Genomic DNA, 22,607 nt, shown 5'->3' on the forward strand with positions numbered 1-22,607 from the left:
GCCAGAATCAGTTGGGTGTATAGGAAGCCACAGTGAGTTCCAGATCATGACTTAGATGTCATACAAACGGTGCAATGCTCCTTCATATTGTGTCATTTGTGTTATAAACCATCACACACGTTGTCATTTTCCCTTTAGTCTTCCTCAACCCATAGAATTCTGTCCACAACAGAATTACTTCTGCTAAACCTTGCTGTATCCAGCCTAATATCTTTCTTGGATCTACAACAATTGAATTTCTTTCCTTTTTTCTTTGTCCTCTTAGGAAATCCTCCAGACAGAGAGCCTTTCATCTCTTGAAAGCAGCTTCACGTTAGATCCAGAAGATCGGCAGAATTATCCTGGTCACCAGGCAGCACACCGGTCATTGGCCAAACAGCGATTCAGGCAGCAGAATGGGCATACATCCTTGCAAAGAGATGGACCCAGATCTTTCCTTTTCGATCTTCCAAATTTTCCTGACTTCTCAAAAGCAGATATCAATGGGCAAAACCCTAACATCCAGGTAAAGATCTTCTGATTTATTCTTTGAATTTGATTTTAAAGCGATCATGGACTTAACATGTACCTTTTTTAAAAAAGCACTTTCAAATATCAGGAACAAAGATGGGGGAGGGGAAGCAAGGTAATAATTGGGCATTTCATACTATAAAGGAAATAAATAATGTTGCATGAACTCTATTAAATATTTGTGCATTATGTGAAAAAATATGAAAATGGTAGGTGCAAGAAAAGACTGCTTTGTTAAATTACTGTATTTTTGCTCTATGGTATAGCTGAGATCACTATTTGATTAAATAATGCACCTTATTGATTGATTGATTGATTGATTGACTTGAAATCCCATTATTAGTCTTGGTGTAATATCAAACAGACTACAGACTTATCTCCTAATGTGAACAGCAGAAAAGGAAAGTGGAAATTAATGTGAGAATGATTAACTTTCCCTTGGATGATTTTTTAAAAATCACTAACAGGGTCTCACCACAGTAGTGGTAAAATGTGCACAGTTAAAGGCATAGTTTCTTTCAATTGTAATTTAAATTGGCTGACTTCTCCTGAGGATTTTGAACCACAACTAAATCAGAGCGAACCTGGAGTCTTTTAGACCAATGTTACTTTGGAAACCAGCTTTGTATTTTTATTCAGATTATCATAAGTGGATTGAAAAAAATGGGATAACCATTAATTGGCAGCAAACAGAGATTTCTTTATCCTTTGCTGCTGTCTCATGGTCATCTGAATTTTTGTAGGCCAGATCAGGGACCTTAAATTTAGAATCACCATTAGATCTCAAGCAAATTCTTCTGGGATCATCTCTTAGAATATTTCCAGTATTCTAAAATAGAATGTTTGCCTGTGAATAGAACTGAATACTGTATATCTGTGCGATGTTCTCTTTCATGGTCCAGCAGATGCATTCAAGTAGATACAGGTAAAGTTGTCAATTTCTTCCTCTTTTGTCTTCTCTCTACCCATTTTAGGCTTAATATGAATGAGCATTTATTTATGCCTGCCTTGCCCATTGCCCATTCCAGCTGGGAATTCTGGAAGCTGTCACTCTAAATACATCTGGAGACTGGGGAAGGGCAGCTTCAATATTTCCACTTTAAAGTAGCAATCATCCACCACTTAGAAAGATTTTCTAGGATTGCATTAACCTAGTGCCAGTGGAAATGAGCACAGTGCCTATCTGTTTACTGATTGTTTGCCTGCATCTGTTTCAGTAACAAAATATTTTATTCAGCTCCTCGGAATCATTTGAAAGGGTAACCCGAGCAGCTGTTACTTTTGTGCTACAGCTGCTTTTTTTAATTTTATTGCCAAATCAGCAGCCAAATGCACCACTGCACTCAAGTAAACGAATTCCCAGGAAGTTCTTGAAAATGAGGTACTTTTAAAGATATTTCTTTAGGGAGCATTGATTTCTTTTTCTTTCTCTCTGAGAAGCTCTTTTGTTAATGGGCACTGATTTGACACATGCCAACTCATGCAGTCAGGCTGGCATAGCAGGGCTATTCACCGGGCAACAGGTTCACTTTCTTCTCCCTCGAAAGAAAGGGAAGTCATGTGTAAGCAAAAGGACTTGGCTGCCAAGTCATTTTATGTGTGATGTACGTTTTTGCTTTTCAAGCCTATTTAAATAGCGCCTGAGTTCCAGGAGGTCCTGAAATTAGGTCCGATATTTCATTTCTTGACCTGAATGTTCCCTTTTTTCCAGTTTTTCAGTAACTATTTCCCATGCTTTCATAGAGGGAGCCCTAATAACCATTTGCCACAAAATCAAATATGACCTGTTGCACCTTGAAGGCCAACCAAATCACAGTATGAGGTAGGATTTCGTGAATCAAGGTCCGCATCTTCAATTATGTTTGAGGTGTTTCCTCTTTAGGCAGGGATACATCTCACTGTATGGTATAATTTCTCCATCAAATGTCTGTGTATGTTTAAATATACTGTAAATTTCTTTATTCCATGTAAAAACATGCATAGACATACACAGTGTTGCACTGAAATACAGTTGAACTGAAAAATGTGTAGGGTATTACTGGTAATTAGGAAGGTACTGTTAATACAAACATTGGTACGTCAGTGTACTCAATGAATTTTACCTAATCTGATGCCTTCTGGATTGCTGGGTCTGCAATTCCCAAACTTTGACCAGACTGGGGAAGAGTCACTTCTAGTACTGATAATGTTGGAGTAAATGGATCAGTGGTTTGATTGTACAGATAAAATTCTGTGAATAATATAAGTAGCTTGTATATTATTTATTTATTTATTAAACTTGTATGCTGTCCATCTTGCCAGAGCCAACTCTAAGTGGCATACAGGCATTCCATTAAAATTCACTATAAAACATTAAATCAATAAATAAAGACCATAAGTTTAAAATTCAATTAAAATAAAACTCAGGAATGAAGGTGATTATACGTGTCCCAGGACAATGTAGCAGGATCCAATCTGGAGCTAGAGAGAAGTTTCCTGAAGATGGACTCAACTGGACTTCTGGTGCAGACGGCCAATTAAACGACATGCCCAGGGAAAGATCCCTGAAGGTTTTTTCCTTGGTTGTCACTTTTTCAACTTAACAACAAAAGGAACTGGCATTCCTTTAGTTTATATGACTCTCCTTGGTTAGGGAGAGTCCTAGAATCATCCCATAAGATCCTCCATATAGCAACCGTCTGCAAGTAGCTTCAGGAGCTGTGCTTCAAAGTGCCAACAGCTGGGAGGGGGGGGGATGCAATCAGCTTGTTGTTGAAAAAGCAACCATGTTGGAATTTATTTTTCAAGCAGACAGTAAGTTGTGCCTTTTGTTTCTTACTCATTTTTAAGGACTATTAATCTTTATTAAACTAAGAGAAGCTCTCTTTAGCCACAGCCTGTTATTCCTTTTTAAAGATCTGTAACTTTTGGGAGATTTCTTCATTTAACAAGAAGGCTGCTAAGGCAAGCTAAAATGAAGAAGTGTGGAGTATCTTTTTTTAAAAAAAATTGATGGAGAAATATAAGGGTAGAAAGTTGTGGCTCTAGTTTATTATTTTTGGTTATTTGTAGCTTGGTCTACTTTGCTATGGGTGGCTAAAACTTTTCAATTTTTATGATTTCTGATTGGCCAGCAATTCTTCAGTGGCTACTCTTTCCCTAAAGAGAGAGTTAAGATGTTTTTTAAAAATGTACTCCAGAGATGTAAATATGTGTAGAAAGTTACAAATCTGCTTCTACATTGTAAATGTAGAGGAGTCAATTGCAATTTTGGAATATAAACCTGACACCAATCTCTGTTATCCTGGTTTAAATATAAACGTCCTAACACAGTTTGAAAGAAGATTTCCAAGAAAATCTGCAACTTTCAAAAGGACAAGTATGGGACTTTTTCTTCATGGAAAATAACAAAGTTGAGAAATTCTTAAGAAAAAGATAACTTTATAACTACGTGATAAACATTCCAGAGAAGAAAAAGATTTTATTTCATGAAGTAAGCTGGAAGGAGTGACTTAAACTTAAAGAATCAATTGGTATTAGGATGGATTTTTATCGGACTGATATTTGTAATTGAAAGTTTTAATGTAAAATGGGTCTGAAATTTTTCTCATTATATATAATGCTTAAGTAATTCTTAAAGTTTGTAAAATATTACTGAAAATGTATTTGAAGATATGTTAAGAAAAAGTTAAAGAAAAAGATATATTAGCTTAAAGAAAAGTTGAGTTTTAAAATTGATACAATTTTATACAAGAAGACCAAATTTATTTTATGAGGATAGCTTGGAGGGAGTGATTTAAATTTAATCAGTTAATCGGAGTTAGTTGGAACTTTATTGATCTAGCTGAAAGTGAAGTTTAAAGTATATAAGTTAAGAGGAAGTTAAAAATGTATTAGAACTTTTTGATCTTAAAAATGTTTTTAAAGAAAAAAATAGTGTTTTAAAATAGATGGGGGAAGTATTTTTTCCCTTTAATGTTAAAGAATTAAAGAATCGAGTGAATTTTGTTAATATAAATGGTGATAGTTTATAAAGATTATTAATTGCAAATAGAAATATATATTATTTCCACAACAAGAAGAGAAAGCAGGAATGGTTAAATTGATTGTTTTATTCAAAGAGAAAATACATACATACATATATATTATATGTCATCACTGAGGCTGAAATCACACTCAGAATGTTTTAGGGAGCTAATATAATACAGTATTTCAAGATAATTTGTCAAAAATTCCAAGGTAGCATTTTAATTCATAATAATATGTGCAAATATACACCAATACTAAATAGTCTGTTGATAAATAATACTGGGACCTTACAGCAGAGGGAAAAAAAGTAAGCTAAATAATTGTAAAAACAATATATGTTATTCAGAGCTACTTTGTGGTCCAATAACATCTAAATTTTAATAAAATTATAAACTAATGGCCTATGGAAAAAGAATATTAATCATGTATTTCCTATTTTCTTTGACTTTCCATTGGATCCAGTCTTCATTTGTTCATCTTTCCTCTTCTCTGCCTTGTACATGTCCTTGTTCTGTGCCTTCCTCTCCCTAATCTATTCATTCTGCCATGTTTCCACTCTGTAAAATGCGGGAATTTTTGAACATACCTACTTGTTATGGTTTTAAGAAAGTTAAAATGACTATAACAAATTACCGAGGGGTATTGATGGAAAATATGCAACTCTTTCTTCTTATGTAATCACAACCATAATTGTTAATGTGTCCCACTTCACAGCATCTGTAACTTTTCACCCAATTTACATGGGGACTTTTTTTCTCCGATGTATTCCTTACTAGATTGCAGCTGTCTTGTACACTTTATAAGATTTATTAATATATTAAGAGTTTTTCTGATCTGAAGGAAGACAGCCTTTGAGGCCTGAATGCCGTTTCCTCTTGAATTCTCCAGGTGACTATAGAGGTTGTTGATGGAACAGAGTCTGAATCAGAGAAAGGTCTTCAAAGGGAAAGCAGCAAAACCAGCTGGCCTGTCCTGTCCCCAAACTGGAGAAACTGGTGGCAAAGATCCGCACCTTCCATCACTCGCATGAGTAGTGGTGATCAGGATTACAAATACGATAGCACGACTGAAGACAGCAACTTCCTAAATCCCTTGAATGGCGGGTGGGATAGGCATCCATCAAGTCATCGGATGTTTGAATCAAAGGAGCAGCCCGAATATGGTGAGTGAGCAAAAACCTCACTGGCAAATGTGTGGACAAAACAGGTGTCCATAACAAGGGCGGAATGTTTGTGCATGCGGATAGCGAACAGAAAGGGCAGGAACAGTCAGGTAGAAATCAGATTCAAAAGAAAGGCAAGTGGATGTGATTCTATTCACAAACATCAAGGCTTCTGTACTGACAATGAACTTGTTTAGTAGTGGAACTTTACAGAGTCAAAATGGTACCACCCAGGCAGAAGAAGGATGTGTTAAGCAGTGCTGTTGGAATTTCTCCAGAAAGAGAAAGATGGGACCATGCTCAAAAACAAAACAAATTAAACTCACAAATTATTAGAAAAGGTTGAAAAACAATACAAAGTGGGTAGGAAAGGGCATGACCGACTGGAAATACATTTAGTAAAAATCTGCATTGCAATGTTTTGCTGCAGGGCTGACTACAACATACATAAATCCCCAACCAGCATGCGGCTAGCAACCCAGATTGGGTCTACTTTCAACAGCCAGGCTTTCGTGGTGTCCACTTCCATTTTCCTAATTATTATTATTTTTTGTCTCTTCCCTTTCAGATTACATAGAGGGTGAAGGAGACTGGAGTCTGTGGTCAGTTTGTAGTACAACCTGTGGAAGTGGCAATCAGAAACGCACCAGGACCTGTGGATATGCCTGCACAGCCACTGAATCAAGGACATGTGACCGACCAAACTGCCCGGGTAGGAAATAGAGAACAGAATTGTTCATAGCCATGACCCATGTACAAGTATACTTCCCACCCCTGTGTGTGTGTGTGTGTGTGTGTGTGTGTGTGTGTGTGTGTGTAGATCTAGACTAAATCATTTGTAGTACAAGAAGGAGCTGCTGAGGTATCTGGAACTATTTCCTTGCTTGCATCTTTGTAAAGTACATAATAACATAAAGTCAGTGGTGAAATCCAATTTTTTTTACTACCGGTTCTGTGAGCGTGGCTTAGTGGGTGTGGTGTGGCTTGGTGGGCATGGCTTGGTGGGCATGGCAGGGGAACGATACTGCAAAATCTCCATTCCCACCCCACTCCAGGGGGAAGGATATTGCAAAATCTCCATTCCCACTGCACTCTGGGGCCAGCCACAGATGGTATTTGCTGGTTTTCCGAACTACTCAAAATTTCTGCTACCGGTTCTCCAGAACCTGTCATAACCTGCTGGATTTCACCCCTGCATTAAAGTGTTTCCCTGCCTCAAAAGGCTCCTCAATCACACTTTTTATTTAAGTATCTTCCATTTCTCAGTATGGTCTACAGACAGTTGGCAGGAAAAAAAAGTGCATTTCTTGCAAAATGCACTAGATGGAGTAGTACTGGAATTAAGAGTCTCATGCCTCTTCTAATTGTTCCTCCCATTTTATAATATTAAGCTAATATGAAATCTTGAAGGTTGTGTAGTTTAATCAGATTTCAGAGCACTAAGAAAAGTTATACTCTACAGTGTTTTTCAAGGAAGAGTGGCTGAGATCAAGTTAGCACATGCCTCTTTTGTGCTGTCTTAGGCTCCTAACTCTGAAATAAGCATTCTGGTAACTATTGATGAGTTCAGCCACTGGAGTGCTCCCTTTCTAATACTTTTTCCTCATGCCTCTATCATACTGTTTGAAATGCAATTAGAGAACCTCCTCTGTGACTCAGACTGTAACACTTGCTGTACTGAACAATAGCTTCCCAGAAACTAGCACACACTCATCTAACAAGGGTAATCTTTCAGCAAGGGAGAATGCGGCTTATTTATTAATAGCAGGATGGGCCAACTTTTGAAGATAGCTCTGGTAGATTGGCTGACTGGCTTCTCTTTTCACCAAGAGAGCAGGACTTTCCACACTGCATACTTCCCCACTGCACAGGCAAACCAAATGCAAATTTTCAGATGGCCTCTTTAATCACCATTCAGAATTTTGAAATGTCCTAGGTCAGTGATAGCGAACCTTTTCAGCACCAAGTGCCAAGAGCACTTTGCGTGTGTGCGCACTCATCAGGGCCACGACCAGGAAGAGGAGCTGCCCAGGGAGTATGCACGCCCCAGATAAGGTACTTCCGACTGCCATGAATGTGCATGTGCCGATTAGCTGGTCGGCGTGCATGTTCACACCGGAAAACAGAAGACCAGCTCTTCCGGTTTCTGGCACTGTTGCACGTACAAAGGCCAGCTGATCATCATGTGCGCATACGCTCCAGAAACCCGGAAGAGGAACGGGCGATGGCACATATGCCAGGCGACATGTCTCCATGTGCCACTTAGGGCACGCGTGCCATAGTTTGCCATCACGGTCCTAGGTAAATATGGTTATGGCTATTTTATGATTTAATGCAAGCAGTAGAGTTACAGTGAATTCTAATCTCTTGTTGGGCAGAAAGTACAATATTCACAATTTCTGTATGTGAAAATGTGATATTATTTATAATTTGGCTGCTCCAAAAAGCTTCAAATAATAGGCTTGCATGAGGCAAACTCAAGACGTAGAAGGAGAATACAGAAAATGATACATTGAAATGATAAGAAATCATTTTGCTGTTTCTTCAAATTTCTCCATGCAGTGTAAAGGAACTAAACTGCAGAACATTGAGTAAGGGCAGGGTTTTTGACTGCCTTAAAAGTTACATACTTCTTATTGGGAGTACTGGGACTTTAGTCCCTGTACCTTGGGGATGGGATCTGAGTGAACTCAGGGGTTCATGGCTTCCATGTTACCCATGGGCCTGTCTCAGAAGTTTCAAACCTGTTAATAAAGACCATCGGACTTGGTCTCTACTTCAGAACAGATTCAAAATAAACTGAAAATGCAAGACATTGTCATCTGTATTTGTAATTTGTAGTCAGATCCCTTTCTGATGTATGCACTCATTGTTAGCATACTGGACCATTGCAAAGGTGAGGGACCAGTCAAGATGGTCTGCCCCAGGCAACCGATGGACTTACTGCATTTTCTGAGACACTTGGGAGAATTACTCAGCTTTCTTGTGGGCAGTTCTGCCATGCAACTTGCTCACTTTTGAAATTGAAAGGAGCAAAGGCATTGCCTCTGCAGAAGATTGCCTCCCTTCATGAATCCTGAGGGTTTTCAGTGAGATGCTATGGGAGATGAAGGAGATGAAAAGACACCACCTAGAGCAATGGTGGAAGAAAAGAAAGGGTGAATATATAACCAAACAAAGTAGCATTCCCATGTTTGAGAGAATATCATGGATATACTGTAAGAATTGTGAAGTGTGCACATTTCTCCATTGTTACTGCCTTTTGCAGATTTATATCCAGCACCTTTGTTCAAGATTATATTCCTTCCTGGAGAGGGACAAGTGTGAAGATATTCCTGCAGGCCCATGTGACATGTTAACAAAGTTCTTTGCAAATCAAATCATTCTCATTTACTTAGAGATGGATGCAATGGCACACTGGCAAGGGATAGTGAGATGAACTTTGATAGTGATTTTTGAGCTGTGAAAGCAGATATGGATGTACTCTTGTTATCTGTACATGTAAGGATTCATGATCTACCTGTCTTACTCATGCAGTTAGATGGGGCATGTAATTGGATTTGAGAGGTAGTTAACACCTTTTTAAAGAAGGGGGAGGCCATCTATCTTTAAGGAGGCAATGCTGAACCGTCTTCTGAAGGGATCATTTCTCAATCCAGTTACCTTAGGCAATGATCTCCAAACTTCGCTTTTAAGAAAGGTTTTGGAGAAGATATTGGGGCGTTAATTACAGACGATCCCAGATCTCTTTTAGCCAAGTTCCAGACCTGAATATGGAAGGGAACAGTCCTGATTTCTCTCCTACATGATCTTTGTCAGAACCATTACTACTTTTATAGCCTTCCATAGTTTCAATACTTACATAACTTCTTTCACAAGATTTGGTGTGTGTGTGTGTGTGTGTGTGTAGGAAGCATGTATTGATGATTCTCACCCTGCATGTGGTGAAGGGAAAACACTGGCATGCTTTCTCAGAAGCTGCCCACGTACTCTGGAACTCCTTATTTCTTCTGAATCTCCTGGCCTACAGAAAAAATGTTGAGCCCTGCTATTCTACACTGTATTGGGGTGCCAACGGTGTGAGCATTGCCTTGAGGCTACAGATAGTCCTCAATTTATGACCACAATTGAAAATTGATGTTGCAAAGCAAGACAGTTGCTAATTTTGCCTCATTTTATGATCTTTCTTGCCATAGTTGTTAAGCAAGTCGCTGCAGTTGTTAAGTGAATCTGGCTTCCCCATTGACTTTGCTTGTAAGAAGGTCGCAAAAGGTGACCCCAGGACACTGCAACTGACTTAAATATGAACGAGTTGCCAAGCATTTAAACTTTAATCACGTATCCATGGGAATGCTGCAATAGTCAAATAGTCATAAGCTTGAAAAATGGTCATAAGTCACTTTTTTCAGTGCCACTATAACTTCAAACGGTCACTAAACGAATGGTTGTAAGTCAAGGACTACCTGTAGTTCTCTAGTGTGTTTTTTTTCAATCTATCACAGTATTTGCTATATTTTAACATTTTGGGTTGATTGTAAATTACCCAGAGTTCAAGGAACTAGTTAGCAAAATTCAGTTAACAACTGTCTTGCTTAGCAACATAGATTTTCAGTTGTGGTCATAAGCTGAGGATTTATTGTGTATAAATATAAATACACAATGACTTTTATATGATAATCCTAAATTGCATTAACAGAGGGATACAATCAAGATCAAGTGAGGTACTAATACCACTCTATAAAGCCCTAGTAAGACCATACCTAGAGTATGCATCCAGTTTTGGTCACCACACTATAAAAAAGATGTTGAGACTCTAGAAAAAGTGCAGAGGAGAGCAACCAGGATGATTAGGGGACTGGAGACTAAAACATATGAAAAATGGTTACATGATCTGGGCATGGCTAGTCTAGTGAAGAGAAGGACCAGGGGAGACACGATAGCCGTCTTCCAATACTTGAGAGGCTGCCACAGAGAGGAGGGGGTCAAATTGTTTTCCAAAGCACCTGAAGGCCAGACAATGAATAATGGATGGAAAATGACCAAGGAGAGATTCAACCTAGAAATGAGGAGGAACTTTCTGACAGTGAGAACAATCAACCAATGGAACAGCTTGCCTTCGGAAGCTGTGGGAGCTTCATCACTTGAGACTTTCAAGAAAAGATTGGACTGCCATTTGTCAGAAATGGTATAGGGCCGTGATGGCGAACCTATGGCACGCGGGCCACAGGTGGCACACGGAATCATATCTGTGGGCATGCAAGCGTTGCCCTATGTCAGCTCCGCCAGCTGATTTTCAGGCCTTCCGGGCCCACTGGAAATTGGGAAATGGGCTGTTTCCAGCCTTGGAGGGCCTCCAGGTGGAGTGGGGAAGGCCATTTTCACCCTCTGCAGGTTCCTAGAAAGGCTCTGAAGCCTGGGGAGGGCAAAAAAGTGGCCTTCCGGTCTCACCGGAAGTCAGGAAACAGGCTGTTTCTGGTGTCCGGAGGGCCTCCGGGGGGGTGGGGAAGGCCGTTTTTGCCCTCTCCAGGCTCCCAAAACAGGCCTACCGGGCCCACTGTGCCACCGCATGCCAAAAGCGAGAGGAGTGCGGGGGAGTCATGCGCACATGAGCAGGGGGTCAGGAAGCATTGAATTATGGGTCTGGGCACGTGCACATGCAACCCCCCCCCTGCAACCCCCACTTTTGGCACGCGACAGCAAAAAGGTTAGCCATCACTGGTATAGGGTCTCCTGCTTGAGCGGGGGGTTGGACTAAATGACCTATAAGGTCCCTTCCAACTCTGTTAATCTGTTAAAAAAAGCATACACTTATAAAGCAGAAAGGTGACTCCTTCCTCTAATTTCCTGGCTGGACCAGCCAAACATAAATAAGTTCCTCTTTCCTAGCTGAGGAACAGTGTTCTCTTCTGAGGGGAAGTAGCCCATTGCTTACGTAGACTAAGACCTAAAACAGCCCTCTCTGGTGCCCATCATGATGAGAAAGTTGAGACACAGCAGCAGAGAGACTCCTACTGCTGTGTCTTCCCTAGCATTGCCACAAAGTAGGCCTGAGTCTTATATGGGGTTTGTCCCATATAAGAGATCCCTGAACAAGGAGAAGATAAAGGGGACGTGGACTGCTACTATGGTTGCTGACGAGTTGTATAATGCCAGCAAGAGGAGATAAGATTGTTCCTTCTTGACATGCCCTTTGCTTCCTTCCATGCTATTTCTCTGCTATGTGTGTTATTTATTTATTTATTATTTAATATGCTGCCCCTCTCACTATCCAAAGTGACTCTGGGTGTCTTACAACGTGATAAAAACATTTTTTAAAAAAACATTAAAATAGGAATGAAGCTTCTGCTAGGCTTCAACCCTATATGGCTAGAATTGTGGTTCTTGTGAAGTCTGGCAGTGAGGGTAGTCTGGATCCTCCATGTGTGTGGATCCCAAGGTGGCCTCCTTCACCGCCTTCTCTAATTGTACATCCTTAGGAGGAGGCCTCCCATACAATGGTGGTTTCTTTAAAGCTGAAGATGAATATCCCCAATATTTTCCCTGCCAAACATCTCAGTCACATTGTTTTAATAAGACGTAACATCAAGAGCACATCCTGTTTTTAAATAATGATTTGCTAATAATGCAGTTGGAATGCACAGCGTTCATCCGCTCGCACTTCAAGCATGCAATAATGAAAAGCTTTACTACTTTGTAGTTTTTGTCTTTTTCCAAATCGTTGTAATCTTTAATGATGCCTGAAAATACGGACTTCAAAATACCAAAAAGAAACGTGTTTCAAAACCCTGTACTCATTTCAAGACAATTCTGAATATCAGAGTACACAAACACTGAGTTTATAACTGATTTATGGTGCTCTGGCAAGCAATCATTGTTCATGAGTTTATTACATATGTCTGATTTTTAATGTGCTGGCTTTCTTTTGACTTTGTTGTATCCTTCCCAGAGGCTGTAAATAATGTTCAATAAATCCTTTTTTTTTTTTTGCAAAATAAATGTGTGCATATGCTCTTGCTCTCTCCAAGTACAGTGGGACTATTTGAAACAACCCTGTGTTTTCCTTCTTCCAAATAATTTATATAGGTCTCGAGGACACATTCAGAACAGCAGCCACAGAAGTGAGCTTACTTGCAGGAAGTGAAGAATTCAATGCCACAAAGCTCTTTGAAGTTGGTAAGCAGATAATAGCAAAAAGGGTGGGGTTTTTCCTATCTTAAACTTAGCGTAGGTGACTTAGGTAGGCCCAAGTTCACTCCCTCAGGAATATTTTGACAGTCATGATCTATACCACTATATATCGGCTGAGGGGGACATGAATTGTGATTGAAAGCATCCAGGCAGTGCTACATTTAAGGCAGCTACCTCAGATTGTATGTTAGTGGCTCTGTATAAAAAGGGCCTCTAGTGTGAAGTGAGCTCTCAAATCTCGCTCTGCCAACATTTTCTGGGTTTGAATGGAGCCTCCATCAACCTTTTCCAGGAGATCTGTGATTTCCAATGCAGAAATTCTAACAAAAGTGACTGTTTTCAGCTGTATCATGGGCGTTCCAAGTTAAATAACACAACGAAGACAAAAGGCAAGAGCTGAATAATACAGCTGAATATAATAAGTTCAGGAAGTCTTCTTGAACAATAAATAGCTTTATAAGATCTATCCACAGTGGTTAGGACATCGTTAAGTCAAAGGATCACTTAGGAATGCAAACGAAAGCCAAGGATTTCCCTGAAATTTGCAAAATATTTGGACTTTAGATACATATTCACCACCTCATCACTCATGACCATTCCACTTATGGCACATCCTGACTTGGCCAGATTTCTTGCTATCTTACCAAATATTATAAGAGGAATATGAGTCATTTCTGGATTCAGTTATAAGAGGCTATTTTAATATCAGTTAAAAGAGAATAATAATTAGGACTTAATGCAGCTACTTTTTAAAAAAGAAATAGTGCGTAGTAGACAAAGACAAATTCAACTTTTATTTTTGCACAATAATAAGAAAGCACGTGAAATGTTATGTTCTGGTATCAGTGCATTACAGTATTCCTGCTTCAATTCCAGTACGGCTCAAGAATGTGTTTTGTTTTAAACCAACAACTTCAGCAGCAACAAAAACTTGAGAATATAAGCATTCAAGGAGAAAGGATAGCAAATATATAAATTGTCACTGACATTGATTCTAAGAAATTTGCTTTGAGGCTCAAGAATGTGTTCTTTGAAAATAATATTGAAAGCATACATTGTTTTATTGGATTACTTTTAAATATTTTAAATAGCCTTTGGGGGCCAGATCCTTACAAGTCAGCTTATCAATCAATCAATAGAATTATTTCTGCAATAAAGAATACTTGTATAAAATAATTTAATTCAGCTTATGACTTTTTAAAAACAGAAACAGTTAGATATCAATCAATTAATTAAAAAGTCCTGTCATAATTCTTGACTAAAAGTTTTGTTTTATGTTGATTTAAAGCTTGTACTAAAGGGATAAACATCCAGCCCTTGTGAAGAAATTGAGGAAAACATTACTTTACTAAAAAGTAATGTAACTCTTTGTTAAAATGTGACAGTTCTACTCGTTATCAAAACCTGCCTTTTGATACTTGAGAGATACAGTAAGACAAAGAAGGAGAACCTGTGGTCTTCCAGTTGTTGTCACATAACCTTAGCACATCCAGTGGGTGCTGGGAGTTGTAGTTTAGTAACATCTAGAGGGCCACAGATTACAAACCAATCAGTAAATCATGCACTTACGATTTTAATATGGTGTTTGATGTGTTTTTCCCCCCTTTTGTCCTCCTTTCTCTTCTTCAGATACGGATAGCTGTGAAAGGTGGATGAGTTGCAAAAGTGAATTCTTAAAGAAGTACATGCACAAAGTAGTCAATGATCTTCCCCCTTGTCCTTGCACATACCCCACCGAAGTAGCTTATAGCACTGCAGAGATCTACGACCGTCTGAAAAGGAAGAACTTTCGCTGGAAAGATGCAAGTGGGCCAAAAGAAAAACTGGAGATCTATAAACCCAGTGCCCGCTACTGCATCCGGTCCATGCTGTCCTTGCAGAGTACCACCTTGGCAGCCCAGCACTGCTGCTATGACGACAGCATGCAGCTGATTACCCGAGGGAAAGGGGCTGGCACCCCCAACCTGATCAGCATCGAGTTCTCTGCAGAACTTCATTACAAGGTGGATGTTTTGCCTTGGATCATTTGCAAAGGGGACTGGAGTAGGTACAATGAAGCTCGGCCACCTAACAATGGTCAGAAATGTACAGAAAATCCTTCGGAGGAGGACTATTACAAACAATTTCAGGAAGCAAGAGAGTACTGAAGACGAGTGTGGAGGAGCAGATTTCTTTGAAAACTTCAAAAAGATGTGTGGTGGCAAACAGGACACTCCAGTGAATGAACCTTTGAAAATGGGATTTATCTCCCCACTCACTGTACATAGTTGTACAAAATATACAATTTTTCTAAAGTATTTTATTTATGTTTGCATGTAGATACGGCATATAGTCCCTCTCACCTTTGCACACATGAAAGTATCTCAACAAACCTTTATACACATTCTGCTTCCATTAAGATGAGTTTACACTCATATATCCCCATAGAGACTACATTAGCTGTAGTTAAAAGTGAGTATCATTGGATTTCACATGAAAAGAAAATTGCTTCTCAGTGCCTCAGCCATTCAGAATAAATGTTTGCTATTAGAAAGGTCTACATATATTGAAAGTAGTATTGAAATGTGGTTTTTAGGAATACATTTTGAGGATAACATTTTGGCTCACTAAGAAAATAGTGACCAGATTCATTGCAGATGTGATGAAAGTTAAGTTCAAATCAAATTGTTCCTTTGCTTTGCATCAAAAGGCTGAACCTTGTGGCTGACTTCCAGAGAAATCCTGGGCTGGAGCATCTTGACATTGGAGGCTTTGACTATTCCAAAATACTCCTAGCATCAGGATGAGATTAGCAGGACCATAATCTGAAAGGAGTAGTTGTTATTGCTCCTGGTATTATTATTGTAATAGTTTAATTTTTCTCATGATTGTAAAGAGGCAGGATGAGGACCAAAAGCACTGTGGATTCTCAGCCCCTACTAGCCTGCTGCCACACACATCCTTATGACCCTTTTCCTGTGTGGTTTTCTGACATCGGAAACAACAGAGAGAGGTTGATAGAGTGGATGGAAACAAGGATCCGGTGTCAAACTACCCAATCTGACATTACAATTCTGTCTCTGAGCCTGGAGGCAAAGAAAAAAACCCAAACCCTTCCCATTCTGCTCAGTCCCCACTCTGCAATCGTTCAAATGATTGCAGTTTCCCATTAATAAACCCCTACAGTTTACCTCTGATATGGGATTCCCTTATTCTGCCAAAAGCATATGCGTGCCTTCCAGATAGGATTGCTAAGTCAAAGCTAAGGAGTAGCAGAAATTTAAAAAAAAAAACATAAATTAAATGATCTCTTTAGAGATAGATATGAATAAAGAAACAAAACGCACAAAAATATATTTAGACATATTTAAGGGAAGAAGAAAAGGGCAGAAGGCATGGACAATTATTTGCGAAGCAGGCAGATGCATTCATGAGCAAAGATTTTAAGGAAGCCTCAGAGCGTGGAACAAAATTGTGGTTCACATCTAAAGGATCTGGAATAGCAATACACAGTAAATCTGACTAGCCAACTGGGAAAGCATCAAATGTGTTTCGGCCTCCAAAAGAGGGTTTGTGTATTTGATGAAAAGATGATGTGTCATTTTATGGCTGATAGGGCTTATTTCCTCTATCCTAACTGCTCATAAATAAGCAGTTTCTGTGTTCATCCTCTGGTTTGGGATCTGTGTACATCAGGGGTGAAATCCAGCAGGTTCTGACAAGTTCTGGAGAACCGGTAGCAGAAATTTTGAGTAGTTTGGAGAACCGGCAAATACTAACTCTGGCTGGCCCCAGAGTGGGGTGGGAATGGAGATTTTGCAATATCTTTCCCCCAGGAGGGGAGGGAATGGAGGTTTTGCAGTATCCTTCCCCTGGAGTGGAGTGGGAATGGAGATTTTGCAATATCCTTCCCCTGCCACGCCCACCAAGCCACACCCACAGAACTGGTAGGAAAAAAATCGGATTTCACCCCTGGTGTACATGATACTCATCCTCTCCATTAAAGGTGCTTTAAATTCCTCTTTGCTAGCAGTGTAGAGACATGCTCTCTATGCCACTGCAATGTAATCCAGATACAGTAGATACAAATGTACCACTGGCAATGGGATTTAAATGGCATTCTGATACATTCATAGATATACAGTGTTAAGAAAAATAAGGCCCCTTCCACTGCAGAGCTTGCCGTACACATACTGCTTGGTGTTTAGAGAGATCTATTGCAATTTGAAGCAGAATCCTTGTGAGGCTTTAATTGTATGTATAAGCACATCTGAAAGGACATCTTTCTGGAAGAGAATTGATTTTAAACATCTTGCTCTCCCTCACTTTTCTATTATATTGCAAATACATGCAGTGTGTTATCTTTTATCTTTTTAAAAGATTGATCAGTTCTGGGTGGGGATTGTCAATTCTTTAATTTAAACATATTACATTTGTAGCATACATATTTATTCATCTTTAGTTAGTAAGAATTTGTAAAGTTAAATTTGAAAGGTTAGAAACTTCCTGGTAACCCAAGATCGTTCCATAAGGAAATTACATAACAATCCAAAGCAAACTTACAAATGAAGCAATTCTAAAACATACACTAGTTTGTGTGTTCTCATTAAGTGAGTGCTAAAATGTTTCTTTTAAAATGCTCCACTGAAGAAAGCCAGCAGAACTGGTGAGAACCAGCCCACTGACTATGTCTCTTGATAGAATAACTTAATGGCCAAGTTTTATCTATGCAAGAATAGCTTCATTCTTAATGTTACTCTGTGTGTGTGTGTGTATGTGTGTGTGTGTTTAAAGCAAACAGCTAAAGAAGGAAAAATAAAGTATTCTGTAACATACTATTAATGCTGCCTATTGTAACAAGACTCATTAAGGACAAACAGAGGACATTATTTTAATGTATATCTTTCACCTCATTTATTTGAACTCCAAGGGCATTTAACCTGCCAAGACAGAAATCCTTTGGCAGTCTGTAGCAATGTGTTTTCAAAATCATAGCAGCTTTTTCCACACCAGTTCTGGAACATTTTAAAAAGAAAACTATTTCTCCATCTGTGGTCCTTGGTGATTATATTTCAAAATAATATCATAGTTACTGATTTTGCTTGGAAAAAATATTTTAGCTTGCTAGGTTTTTTTTTTTTTTTTTTAGTATCTCATTGACTAATGTAACAGAATATAGTCTGCTTAACTCCAACATGCAGGATTAAATTCACATCCAAAACTCCGGAGGTTTTAGGTAACGAAGTGTGAGCCTGTGTATAAATGTAATGTGATCTTTTGCTACATAAGTGCATCAGAAAACCCATAATATCAAGTAGTATCCAATTCATGGAGATTTACCTGAGATAATATCCTTCACTCCTCTCTCTGGAAACTGCAATTATAGTGATGTGCCATCAAGTCAGGTCCAGGCCCTGCCTGGCAAATGTTTGACAATTGCCTTTCAACTTGCTCTGTTCCGACTAATACAGTAATATAGAGTTCTTCCAAAGGTATTCTTGCAATCTCATCGATTCTATCCACCTTCCCTTATGCATTGTCTTCCTCTTTGACTTCTCTCAAACTTCCTAATTTTTTTCTAGTCCCTCAACAAAAATACGTGAACCCCTGCTTGCTATTCACCTGGACAGCCAACAGTCAAGTGTTAACTTCATCTTGGATTTAGAGATACTTTTAGGAATTACCTTCAAATCCACAATTCAAAAGCATCTTTCTTTGAACCCTTCTCAAAATCCAGCTTCCATAACTATATATTAACACTAAAAAAAATGTCATTCTTTATTTTGGTTGATTTAAAAGTATTGTGGTCTTTCATGATTTTGTTTATGATTGTCATTGTATTCCTCCCTTGGATTATCTCTTTTATTTCTCCAGTATATTGTCTAACTTCATTCTTTAGCACCAAAAAGAAAAAAAAGAGGAGATATATCCACACACACCCCTCTGCTTTCCTGTCAAATGTGAGTTTATTCTATATGCTGGATTTTGTTTTCATATTTGTCATTAACTCAAAATTTTAATGTGCCATTTTTATGCTCAGAATAAATTCTTCTATGTCTCTTTGTGTTTAATTGTCTATGCCATGATTGAGTTTATATACTTAACTATTTTAAACCAACTGTGGATTTTCTTTATAAACACTCTGCAACAAAATGCGTACTCCTGCTATGTGCATTTTCCCATTTATCATAAATATCTGCCTTTCAGTGTATCAATCTTCCAGTCACCGTCATGGGAAGCAGAAAGGTCAAGATGCACGTAGGAATTTGAACGGACCATTTCCAAATCAGGCAATGATATGGCGAGAAGAAAAGGGAGGAAGAGTTGAAGTTTGGAAAAAAACAAGGAGAGTTCCAGCATTACTTAGCATGTAAACTATATACTAGGTTGGGCAGCTGACAGTCCTAAAGCTATATACAGCTCTTGGAATTATTCCAAGAGTTCTCCACAAGCAATCTGCTTCAAACACCGGCAAACACAAACAGAGAAAGAAGGAGGCCTGAAAAGGAACATCAGAAAGAGGGAAGCAGGAAAGGAAAGAGAGAGATAAATTACCTGCTTTCATGCCTGCCACACACACCCCCACACCCCCTCCATCCCCACAATTTGGACCAGTGGATTAGGCTGTTATAAATTCCTTAGATCAATGGGTTAAATCCAGATGTAGATATATGCAAAAGTTATGGCAAAATGTCTCCTCCCTTACTCCTTTTTCTAAAAAAATCCCAACAACCCAGAATGTTCTAGATTAAAGGGATCCTGCTGTATGGAATGAGCCACGTGCCAGGGAAATCTGACTGAAATCTGACAGGGCCTGCAGATTATTAGTGTGGGGCAGGGATTAAGACGATTCCCTTAATCCAGTTGGGAAAATTGGGCTGCAGCCTAATGAGATTATTGGTTTGAGTGATGGCCAAAAACAAAACAAAACAAAACAAAAAGATAATGACAAAACCAAATTGAAGACATAAATCACTGCTGAGCAAATAACCTTAGACAAGCTCTGTTGCCTTAATACGGAAGATAAAAGTAGGATAAGAAAGGCCTGATTAAATGACCCTCTAACTGGCCAAAGACATAAGCAGAAGGTATTTTTCAGCATGGAGGAAAAATGGTATACTCACCCTCCCCATCTCCAAAAGAGGAGAAATAAGAAGAAGATTTATTTAAGTGAATTTGTATCTGGTTATAATTCTTGTTTTTTTTTTTTCCAGTGGAAAGTTGCTGAGGCAGTTTCCATTCTACTATTCCCACACAGTACAAGGAAAATTAAGGGGCTGACATAGTAATTACTTGTCCATGTCTGTGCCTACACATTTGTAAATAAAGACAGGAAATCTTTCAGTCATTCACTCTTCAGTTCTCTCACAGACATGGGTATTGTTAGCAGCACTTGGAGAATCCACAAGGTAGCCACAACTACAACTCTTGTTTTATTCTCCAAGGAATAACAGTGCCACACTTTTGACAAAACTGCTTGAATGTCAGACTAATATGGAAATGAGAAGACTGCATGAAGAAATCTCCCTTTGAATCTGAAAGTTGCTTTAAAAATTCATATATTTTAGAAGTCAGACCAGCTTTGTAGCCCATCACAGGAGGATGGAAGGAAGGTATTGTTGGTTGCTGTGAATGGGGTAACTTGAGCAAACGTACCAATCACTGCTACTGACATTGGTTTTGCATCTTCAAAAGAGAACTAATGGCTTGCTTTTGAAATCCCCAAGCCATTGGGAAGAGTCTTTAAAGTCTGTCCATCCTTCTCAGCACATATTTATGATTAAGCTATATGGGACTTAACCAAATAAAGGTCTGTATTCCTAGTCAAATGATCCTCCAAACAGTCTCAGTTTGATGTGTCATCTTGAAAGTCTTTACTAGAATAAAACAAATACACTGCGCTATAGCTCAACTGTAATTTAGGTCAAAGCAAAGCTCTTGGTGATGCCAAAAAATCTTCCTTAAGGGGATTAAATTTTAAAATTTTCTTTGATCATGCTTGAAATTAATATGCTTGAGCTGGAAAATGCTGTAAAAATGTCTAGGAGGCTAAACAGATCACAGCTCTCTATGGTAGACAGCCTTTTAGCAAAAAAGTACAGAGACATGATTCCCACCACTTTGTATAGTTCACAACTATTTTCATGAGGCAAGACACTTGTTTTTGTTCCTTTGTTTCCCTGAACTGAACTTCTTGTCCCTGGAAATAATTTACAAGCACTAGAACTAGAAAGGGGAAACAATGGAAAATGGTTGCTTCTTTCTTTCTTTTTTTAACCTGCCAGTTCTTTTGCAAATAATGTGGGCTCAGGCTTCCATTTTCTAAGCATGGGAGGCATTGATAGAGGAGAAGGACTATTCTCTTACCATCCTGATCAAAGCCATGTTTCCTGGGTCAAAGTATTAATAGATGCCATCTGCTGCTATATATAAATTGTATTGGTCCTATGCCTTATTTCCATTCACGAGTAATGTTGTTGCCAAACATATGAAAACACAATAACAATTGCTCCCAAAGGCTGTATATAGACACGAGTTGTGTCCTACACTTCAGGATGTTTTTATAACTATAAAAGGAGGGAGAGGAGGGGAGGGAAAGGATGAATGGATGACTGAACAGAATTGGGGAAATTTGAATTGCACTGGACAAGTTTAACTGAACACATGGAAACCCTAGCCAGAGTAGAAAACTGAAATCACTTCTCTTGCATTTACTTTCTTGGTAAAAATCTACTTCTCAACAGCTCAGGGCTTCCACAGCCCAAAACTATGTGCACTCTCCTGCTGATGGTCCATGAGGTCTATTCTTGGTAGAGGGTTTGAACCCCACAAAAGAAGTTCTTTTGTATCTGTGACAAATCCCAATAAGGATAAAACCAATCCCTTGTTGATCAATATTCTTCTTTGAAGATATGTGGGTTTTACTGATAGAATTTTTGCAGGAGACCCCTCTCTGATGACTCCCCTCATCTGGCTACCTTTCTATCTGATGCATCCCCCTCCCCCCCCAAAAAACCCCTACAATTTTGTTTCTTCCTGTTGCTTGGGCTAGAAGTGAAGACTGGAAAACCTTTGGTCAATTTCATGCAATTAAAAATAAATCCACCATTTTGCTGGCCCACCAGCGTGTGAGGGAAGTCTAATGATTCACCAGTTTCTCTGATCAGCTACTGGTTGGCTTAACCTTGGTGCTGATGAACCTGAAGCTTTAGATCAAGGATGTCAAACTTGATTTCATTGAGGGCTGCATCAGGGTTGTGTTTGACCTTGGGGGGCTGGGTTGGGCATGGACAGCTCGACGTCACTCATGTCGGGGGTACCTATGGTGGCCCGAGTGCTCTGCCAGTGAAAATGGGCTCCCAAGCTCCATTTCGGCTGCAACGGCCTCTTGCAACCCCCTGCCAGCGAAAATGGAGTTCCATTTTCACTGGCAGAGGCACCGCGGGCCACTCTTTCACTGTTTCCAGGGTGGCCCCGCAGGCCAGATCTAAGCACCCCGTGGGCTGGAACCTGCCCCTGGGCCTTGAGTTTGATACCCCTCACTTATCAGAATTATAGAAGGAGTCTGCGTAGTGCCTAAAAGTTGCCTTACAATGCACAGGTGGGATTCATGTTTTTACTTTGACTTGTTTTCCTTAAATTCTTATAATGGCCACGGAGAGCTGCAATCAGAGAGAAGGACATGCCAGCAGCCCTGATTGGAGATTCCTGGGACTGCAGATGTTCTCCAGACTGAATGAAGGCACAGACAAAAAAAGCA

At 39.3% G+C, this 22,607-nt stretch overlaps 1 protein-coding gene across 3 annotated transcripts in view; it reads left to right on the forward strand.

Moving 5' to 3' along the window:
• ISM1 (isthmin 1) overlaps positions 1 to 15,015 on the forward strand; it is a 35,925-nt gene extending 20,910 nt beyond the window's left edge. For 2 of the 3 annotated variants that reach the window (XM_070956439.1, XM_070956447.1), the window contains exons 2-6: positions 266 to 505; positions 5,407 to 5,680; positions 6,249 to 6,392; positions 12,764 to 12,853; positions 14,498 to 15,015. In XM_070956439.1, coding sequence (XP_070812540.1) covers positions 266 to 505; positions 5,407 to 5,680; positions 6,249 to 6,392; positions 12,764 to 12,853; positions 14,498 to 15,015 — 1,266 coding nt within the window. The remainder of the gene's footprint in view (positions 1 to 265; positions 506 to 5,406; positions 5,681 to 6,248; positions 6,393 to 12,763; positions 12,854 to 14,497) is intronic. The other variant, XM_070956454.1, reaches the window with a different exon arrangement.
• Positions 15,016 to 22,607: the final 7,592 nt, after the last annotated feature.

Source organism: Pituophis catenifer, unplaced genomic scaffold, assembly GCF_029215685.1.
Source record: "Pituophis catenifer annectens isolate HBS135680 unplaced genomic scaffold, rPitCat1.0.hap2 SCAF_1, whole genome shotgun sequence".
In the NCBI taxonomy this organism is placed as follows: domain Eukaryota; kingdom Metazoa; phylum Chordata; class Lepidosauria; order Squamata; family Colubridae; genus Pituophis; species Pituophis catenifer.